A 9791-nucleotide genomic window follows, 5' to 3' on the forward strand; every position below is an offset into this window, starting at 1 on the left:
TCTTTGCTCTACCCTCCCCTAACCGCCATGTTTGCACCTCTCCCTTGTTTGTCACACACACACACATAGAGCTACCTGTGCCCCCTCTCATGATGTTTGCCGGTCACGAGAGACACACACAGAGAAAGATCTTTCAGGTTCGGCCTACAAGCACTAGGCTAACGGCATGGCAACAAGAGAAGGAGAGACAAATCCACGTAGCCTCTTAAGTTTTCGCACCATGTGGCGGCTCCACAGCCCTGTTATTCAAAAAACCAGCATCTCCCCCTTCTCTACGCTTTTTTTAAAAATCATGCACACATACAACAAACCCCACATTCGTGAAAAGCATGCCCAAGTAACCCACACTGCTTGGTCTTCGTTCAAGAACTCTAGCAACGATTCCCTAAATTAGTCTAAGCTATCTTGCAATTTTGCCTTGGGCGGTTAACAGGGATACCATCTCTTCCTTGTCTGGTAATGAGTTTTGATGGGGCTCTCTCTCCCTCTCTCTCTCTCTCTCTCTCTCTCCACTTCTCTTGCAGCCTTGAAAACATTGTTGCCAATTGCAAATGATTATATTACATTGAAACAATCTTTAATTGAGCAATGTGTCCAATATGTGAGCTCTGCATACATAATCCCAACCTCTGCTTGATTGGCAGAGAAAAATGACAAAGCCCCAAGGGATTAATGAACCATGGCGGACTATGAAAAGCAGGAAGCAGCGTGCTGTAACCGGTGTTGACGAATTCCCTTGTACAGAGCCAGTCTGTTGGCGGGCATCTGGGGACGGTAAGATGGCCGTCTGGGGACTGCACAGACCTCCTGCACGTCTGCAGTCTGTGCAAATCTGAGTCTGTACTGTCGACTGTCGCCACGAGGCTCCCTGACGTCATCTGCAAAGTGCACCCGTTTCTTCACCCCATGATCCTTGCGAGACGCAGCCATGGTCCCGGTACCGCTACTGCTTACATCTTCACTGTCCGCTGCGGACGGCAAGGATCCGTCGGCCTCTTCCTCATGGAGCCTGCTGAAATTGAGCTTTCCAGCGAGCGTGAGGAGGGCAACGCTGGTCGAGATGGCAAGAAAAGACACAAGGCCTACGACGTGGCATGTAGGATGGCCTCTGAGGCTGGAATCGGGGATGAGTTTAATTAAATTAGCGACTGCCATGGTGATGCCGTCATACAAGCACAGACACTGTCACAGAGAGAGAGAGAGAGAGAGAGAGAGAGAATTTGGAAGAATCGGTGGGTGTCACCGAGACGAGAGGGGAGGGGAGGGGCGCGGGCGCTTTGGTCCTGCAGAGTAGCCTGCGCGCGCGGGCGTCTGTTTTCGGGGGACTGTCTTGCTGGCGCACACACAGGCACTTGAACTTTGAAGCCTTTGAATCCCTCAAAGCTTGAGACACTTGGAAGCACGCCAATGGCTCCACCACCCCTTGTTAATAATACAGAAATCGTGCCTTCAGCTGCCCTGTTCCTAGGTACTCTCCTCTCTTGAGTCTTCGCTTTGGACTTGGCGACAGCATATAGTTGCCTACCTAGAACGTGCCGCATTTCCCCTCCGTCCGGAACTTTCCCACTCCCACAACCTTTCAAATTTCAACACCACACGATTCATATTGCCCACAACCTCGTCACGCAAATCTTCTTGGGTTCGAATTCTAACTTTGTAGACTAGTCACCAAAATAGTCAAAATACCAAAAGAAAGTCACTTTTGAATGATTTTGAGTGATGGGCCACCATATCTACAACTTGGGGCATCTTGAGTCTTGACAATCCATTCCAAACTCAACAACTTTGTCTCTCAAGAAGTGAAGACTTTAGTGCACACAAAGGTGCGGCCTTTCAAGAAGGGTAGACTTAATGCGTACAAAATTGTGCCTTTAAAAAATTTCAAGCGGTGTCTTCCAAGTATTTCTTTACAAATGTTATTGTTGCAATTTCTGAAATTTTTCGGGGTTTAAAGGGCATGCACATTTCTATCGCTAACATGTGTTTTTTTGCTATGTGCAGATGGAAGACGTACTTTACCATGATGATATAGCACAAATGCACATCAGGATCCCTATTTCAACCATGAACTAACACAACAAATCTCCAAAGAGGAGGGGATCCATGTTGTTAAAGACGGTCTAAGAGGTTTGCTAAGGTCCCATAGGACGAGTCAAGACACAATGGAGAGTTGTTGAGCTACAACCAAATACAAAGAGTTGTGGCCAACCATTTTGTGTGGCACACACTTTTCAGAGCCATAGGCAGCACAAGGGGATCCCCTCTTTTATAGATATTTGACTTGCAACACACAATTTTGCCACAACATATATGCACGCCAGATTCTTACAAGTGTGTAGACAAAACCCAAACAACAATTGGATAGCCATTTACTTTGTGCAACAATGCTACTGTGATTACATTTTTGGACACAAAGTAGATTGGAATGATTCTCCTAGCATGGAAGGGTGAGTAAGGGACGCCCAATAGAATGTGATTCTCCCAGCACAAAAGGGGTGAGCAAGGGACACCCAATACAGCGAGCTCATGCTCGAAAGGCAAATCAAGTAGAGTCTTTGCGCAGAAAGAGATTCACCTATCTCCCAAAGGACATAACAATCCGTGAGCAACTGCCAACACAAGACGTAGAAAATTGGTAAGCCAAGGAGAGATTGCGATGTCATTGTGCATCCATTACGAGGCACTGGAAGCTGAGAATGTTGAATTGAAGCACATACGAGCAAGTTACGAGATGAAGTTTGGTCCCTTGAAAGAGGATATATTAGAAGTAGGGACAAGCAGCTCTATGGGAATAGATGAATTTCGTATATCAGATATCAGGAGGAGACTATATCCAAGACCTAAACCAAATCTTTTTTATGTAAAAGCCTCTTTTTGTAGCAACTCCTTTTAATCAAAATGTGTGCTTTGTAAAAACCAAATCAAGGATTTTTGTGATCAACAACTGTGTGTGTGTGTGTGTGTGTGTGTGTGTGTGTGTGTGAGAGAGAGAGAGAGAGAGAGAGAGAGAGAGAGAGAGAGAGAGAGATTTTACACCAAAAAATTTATATAATTAAAGGTATGTTGGATTTCTCACCCATGTGTGGCTTTAATGGAGTATGTCTCTAAACCATCATATACAAAAGTATTAGTCATTACAGAAATGGAATGCCTCTCTAAACCATCATATACAAAGGTAACATAAGTGTAGTTGAAAGCACATAATAATCATTACAAAAGTACAATTCTTTGCCACAATATTAACTTTCACATACATCATTTGGAGCATCAATCACAGGCACCATATCATCCACTTCCTCCACATTTGAACACTCTAGATCCACATCTTCCAAATCCCACTCAATTTCATCAGCAGAGTGGGCTCCACCTACAATTGCTTCATGGGTCTGGAAACGTCAAAAGATTTGCTATGTAGCTTGTGTGGCTATTGTTGTAGGGTTGCCCATTAGTCGCATATTGAAAAAGACATACACTAGGTCTGTAGCTCATTTAACACTCAATCGATTTCTTTTCTCTGTGTGCACAAAAGCAAAAGAGAACCAATTTTTCTCACAACTTCCACTAGAGGCGGTCACCGGTAAGACCTTGACAGCCACATAATGTAGCTCCACTTTCTCTCCTTCATATTAATTCCACCAAATAGGTGCACTCAATGTCTTAATCACATTTATCTGCCATGAATCCCCAAACATTCCTTCTTTGTTGGTGTAGGTCATCTTCTGCATGTAAGCTACCTTGATATCCACATCACCTAACAGCTATGCACAAACTTTCTTGATATTGTTGATGACTTCATTAATTTTTTGTAAAGATTATGGTGGATAGACCAATGAGGCATTCATGGTTCCACCATAGAAAATAGATAATTAGGAGTACATTAGAGAGTGAGAAAAATATAGAATGAAAATAACTTGTTTGATTGAGTAGAATTGGAGAGAGAGATTTACAAGCTTTGGATATTGACCATTTATATACTCAATGTGGAGAAGTGCAATCAATGATTGAATGGCTATGCACCACAAGTGGAAATGAGAAGTTTAATGTGAGCTACCACAAGTGGTGTGTGGCCATCAAGTGTATAGCATGTGTTAAGGGAATGAGTAGCATATGTGAGGCTTTATAGGTTCCATAGAAAAAATGTGACTATGCACTTAAATGGTGCATGCTTGGCTTTTAGGGAGTGTTCTCAATGTGAGTGTAAGCTAAGGCTTACCCCAATAGATACCCTCGTAAGTTGAAGCTTATACAATAGAGCATGGATTCTAATTAGGGAGTCTAGCATGGGTTACATCGAGTAACTACACAGGGCTCATAAAAATCTAATCAGATGCGAAAATGTTGTAGGTCTTTCTTCAAAACTATATGGTTTGTGGTAGTGCCTAAACACTTACAAATTCATGTCATCGTTTTGTTTTTTGGGACTTCATTAGGGTCTCACCATTAATGCACTAATTTCATTGATTTGGAATATGTGGGATTCTGATGATGGTGCATATATGCGGTGCACATGGGATTCATGTTAGGTGTATATTCATCATAGAAGCACGTTTTGTGTATATGCATGATAAAGTTGGTGCCTTTGGTTATGGGATGGTCTTACCAATAGATATTGGGAGTGTCTATGACCCCTTACAATCTTGAGATTAGGTATATCAGACATAGCATAAATGGTTGCACTTTTCTCTCAGAGCTTTGACGCGTCAAGTTTTGTATATGTTTCAAAAAAGTTTGAATATTTTGACTTGCTTTACAATACTTTGTTGTTGTTGAAGTGTTGTGCTAAGTAGCATTATTCATTATTCAGGAGACGAATAATACGTGAATAATAGGCATATTATTCGTTGAACCATACTAAACGTCCAATTTATACGGAACCGTGTTAGCAAAAAAGGGGTCCCATAGAAAATTTGTTTGATTGAAAAAAATTGTACATAAGCAAACAAAATTGCCTCTTGGGCACATTTGGCACTTCAAAAGGTAATCAATAAAGAAAGTTAACCCTTGATTTTATAAATAATTGGAAGTTGATAAAATAGTTTTAAAATAAATTTGATCAAAAATAATTTAAACTCTTGTTGATCAAAATTTGACAAATAATTTTATTTTTAGAGTCAAATAGCCTTGTATATTGTGTAGAGCTTGGTCTCTCATTCTTTGCAAGGTGTTTGTTTTATAAGATTCGCTTGTTCTGTACTCAATTAATTGACACTTGGAATAATTTAGGATATTTTGTTGTGTGCAGAGGGTACTCTCACATGAGGTAATCAATTTGAGAAATATAACATAATAGAGATTAGTTTTATTTAGTTTAGTGTTCGATTTTGATGTGCATAGATTTTCTCATTTCAAAGTGAGCACAGGTAGACCTTTTTCTGTCCTGTGTAGAGCCATCACATTATGCTCTCACTAGAATTAAAATTTAGGAGTATTATGTCCAAATATATTGATATTTAATTACCTTTATTTGGACTACAAGATCTATCATATTGTGTGATCATACCCCGGGGCAGTCACTTATCAAAAGACCCCTATATCACGTGCGTTCAAGAGGTACTTAATAATACCCCAATATACATAATACACTTACACTGTGAGACTATTTCAAAAACCCCCACCCCCCTCTGTATGTATACATTTTTATACATTATGGTCTTTTAATAATCCTCTCCGGTTAACTCACGTGATATCATACACATTCTAAAAATTGACCGCCCCAGGGATCATACACGTGCTTGAATTGTAGATAGATAAAAGATTAAAGATCTATGGTGGAGTGTGAGAACTTCAAGTTCTCACTTCAGATAGATATGGTAATCGTCAAGGTCTGCGATTGATTATCATTTAGCAATGTCACTTATAGCTCATGTAGCTTGTGCATTTTGTAATGATAGTCATTTCCAAAATTTGATTAATATTATCGACTATTGTAATGTGTGAAAGTCGTAAGCTTGCACTTTAGATAAAACAATATAGTGCATTGTGAAATGATGTAATTTATATGTATTGTTTTTTATAAGTGATTAAGATTTTTGATTATCGTAATGTGTGAAAGCCAAAAGCTTGCACTTTAGATAAATCGATGTACTAGGATGTGAACACAATGTGATTGAAATGTTTTGTTTTAAATCATTATGTCTTACAACGTTTGGAATGATGTGGATTGATTGTCATGAGTTGATATATAGAGAACGATATACCATCATTGCTTAATTGGTAATGTAGATTGATTTTGACCATGAGATTGGTAGATAGTGTGTGAGTCTAATTGATAATGTAGATAGATTTTGATCATTAGATTGATACCTAGAGCATTGCTTGTGTTGTTTGATGCTTAAATTGATTTTAACCTCAAAATTGATAGTTGAATTTGATGTATTTCCAGTAGATTATCCTTGTGTAACATGGTGAAAGGACACTAGTAGAATTATGTGCACGAGTTGCGTGCCGAAAATAATACATCTCGATTGAAATGCAAAACATGTGGCCACGAGCTCAATCGTAATGCAACTAGAATCAAAGAGCATTTGTTTAAATTCTCTGGCAATGTGAAAAAGTATACGGCCCCGCCAAAAGACATTCATGCTAGATTTTCCAAGTACTCTCGCAAAGCGGAACATATTATTGCAGCTAAAAAGAAAGGTGGCTCCTTTAACAAAGTTTGTGTGGATGTTGAAATGTCCATTGGCAATGAGGAAATGGAGCATGTGTTTATGCAAGTAAATAAGCAATGTTCTCCTCATTTGACTCCTCTTGATGGGCATGCTTCAATGTCAGTAACATGTCCTAGCACAACTAAATCATGTAAAGTATCATCCAATGGACAAACGTTGTATGAAGCGTTAGATAAGCAATGGTTGCTTGAATTTCACTTGAAATGGATGCAAGATTTTGTGGTGTGCAGTATACCACTCAATGCTATGTGCAACCCATATTCAAGATGCTTTAATGAGCACGATCAAAAAAGGGTTTGTGCTATTACAATAAGATGCACATTGAGTATCTAGGTAAAGTCAAAGATAATACTGAAGCCATCCTCAAGCGCATGGTGATAGATTTTGTTGCTATATAAGGTTGCACCATAGCATTAGATGGATGGATTAACTGTCAGAAGAAGCCGTTGATCAATGTGATGCTTATCAATCCTATAGGTTTCATGTTGGTAGAAGCTATTTTGACACCTCGTTGAAAGAGAAGACGAACGACTAGAAAGGGTGTACAAGCGTGCAAAAGCAAGGGCAGGTGGACCAAAGCATGTGACTGCAATTGTCACAAACAATGCATCCAACTATAAGGCTGCATGAAAGGCTAGCCAAGCTAAGTTGCTCAGATTGCTGGGATTCCATGTGCAGTGCATACTCTTAATTTGCTTCTAAAGGAAATTGGTAAAATGGCTTGCATAAAAAAAACTCTATTGGATGCAAACCATGTGGTAAAATTTATCAGAGCATCAACTTTTGTATGCTTTTTTTCCAACAAAGTGCCCAATAATACTTTATAGATATTTTGTGCAACAAGGTTTTCTATTGCATACTATTTTCTTGCCACCTTGCAAGAAGTGAAGCCTAATTGATTAAAACTATAGCCGATAGATGATCTGATGCATGGATCAGCAAGTATTATAGCTATCAGGATGTAGCTACAAGATGTGCACAGCTTATCAACTTGCAAGTTTTATGGCATAATGTAGAGAGGGCTGTTACTTTGGCAAAACCATTTGTAGATCTTTTGTGAACTGTTGATAAAGGGTCTTTCATCTTTGGTCGAATTTATTGGTATATGTCGAAGCCCTTATGCAAAGTAAGAGATCATGTTGGAAGTGGTGCAAAGGACAAAGCTGTCATAATCACACATACTAACAAGCGATGGATGCAATTGCATACATCGTTTTATGGTGCGGCATTTATATTGGATCCTAAATTCTAAATGCATCAACGGTTTGCCAATAAAGAAGTGATGAACGACTTCAAAACAATGTGCTCCCAACTCTTGGGGCATGTGGATGGGAAAGTAGCTTTTCATCAACCAGTTGATTATACTAACATAACTGGTATGTTTCAAGATTCATGGCATATAGATGCCATTTCCAAAACAAGTGTGCCTCTATGGTGGAAAAGAGTATGGTGGGGAGAAAGTGGAGCAGCAACACATTGCAGTCTCGGGGGGTCACTTAATAATTATGTGGCTATCACATGAGTGCAATAGAACGGGTTATTAAATTTTTTTTTTCTCACATTTTCACATACAGAAGGGTACCCTAAAATGGAATGGGGAATTTTTTTTACAAATTGAATAGGCAAAGGGTGTATTTTCTTCGTCAAAGATTCACAGATAAGAAATTATATAAATAGTCCTTGAACACATGCGATATACACAATTTATACATAGTGACCCCCCGCGATTGCAATAAGGGTTTTATTAGTTATTGCATCAGCTAGAAGCTGCAAGAGAAACTGGTTGGCATTCAACTTTATGCATACCAAAAAATGAAATTGGCTTCATCCTAAATGGGCTTCTAGATTGGTGTATGTTTTGTGCAATATGAGACTTATCCATAAGCCTCAAAACATTGCAGCAAGAGTAATGCAAAAGCACTATGGTGTCTTCCAAACCCGTGAAACTATCGCTACAAAAGTTGGAGACGACGATGATATGGAATGGGAGATATCATAAGAATGCTCAGATATGGATGAACTAGATGATATGGTTGGTGTGTTTGACACCGAAGATGATTTGTGACTTAAGCCTTGTAACTTTTGCTCATTTTGATAATAGTGCACGATGGAATACAATGCGTTGCTACTTGATGTTCACCTCTCTCTCTCTCTCTCTCTCTCTCTCTCTCTCTCGTTTTACAAACACATTCGCAATTACAGTTTAAGATAACACAATGTATTTTTGAGAATACAAATAGGGGGAGATGAGAGGGGAAAATGTAGTTCCGAGATTACAAAAAAATTGATACAACACATTGGCTTCTTGAGAAAAGAGACAGGTGGAAGTGAGGGGGTGACTTAAGCCAATGATTGTGCCAGTTTGTCTAGTATGTCATCCCAGGGGATTCACCATGGAAAACTTACCGCACCACGTAAGTGCAAGGGAGGGGGTTTTTTTACAAGTTACATAAGTGTTTCAAAATCATGGCTTCCCAAAAGAGTCTTCCCTCAAACTTGTAAGTCAATAGCTACAAAGATAAATGCAAGAACTAGCATTGCTTTGTATCAATTCTTTGTTTTGTGATTATAGTTCATTTGTTGAGGGATGAAAGCTATAAAGAGATTGTATAGATGCAAATTCACACGGAGAACCTAATACAACTTTATAACCATGTTTTTGAGTAATTTAGATGGGTCCAAATTGGATGAGTAGCTAGAGTGCAGGTTGTATGGGCACATAGTTTGAAAGTCAAACTAAGATACATTGAGGGTACATCTAGTTATCAACAGAAGTGGTTCCTTTGTACATTGCCAATGACTTGCTACACGCTTTTTGACTAGTTTTACTCAGTTAGATCATATGAAACCTAAATTTTATATGTAAGATAGGGGTATGATAGTTTTCTGCATTGATTATCGTATAAGCGTAGAAAGGGGGTCACATTCCCTAATATGAGTCGTATATAGGGGTTTTATCAAAGTTGTCCGCTCATAGGTGGCGCCCCATTTTGTATATAGAGTGAATCCCCAGGGTATGTCATCTATCTAGAACTCAAAATTTCTGAGAAAAAAATACTGGTCTGCAGATCCTTGTTGCGAAGGACCACCCTCGTCTAGCAGAGGTCCATATAAAGAGGC

The 9791-nt window shown here is 39.4% G+C and overlaps 1 protein-coding gene across 1 annotated transcript; it reads right to left on the reverse strand.

Moving 5' to 3' along the window:
- Positions 1–523: 523 nt before the first annotated feature.
- On the reverse strand, positions 524–1308 carry LOC147457866 (uncharacterized). Its single transcript, XM_086511711.1, has one exon. The coding sequence runs from the start codon at positions 1153–1155 to the stop codon at positions 688–690; it is 468 nt and encodes a 155-aa protein (XP_086367837.1). The 5' UTR covers positions 1156–1308; the 3' UTR covers positions 524–687.
- Positions 1309–9791: the final 8483 nt, after the last annotated feature.

Source organism: Adiantum capillus-veneris, chromosome 5 (assembly GCF_014529385.1).
Source record: "Adiantum capillus-veneris isolate H3 chromosome 5, ASM1452938v2, whole genome shotgun sequence".
Taxonomy (NCBI): Eukaryota; Viridiplantae; Streptophyta; class Polypodiopsida; order Polypodiales; family Pteridaceae; genus Adiantum; species Adiantum capillus-veneris.

What these genes read in the sequence shown, in the direction of transcription:
- LOC147457866 (XM_086511711.1), bottom strand. Translation starts at nt 1,155, where the DNA reads ATGGCAGTCGCTAATTTAATTAAACTCATCCCCGATTCCAGCCTCAGA.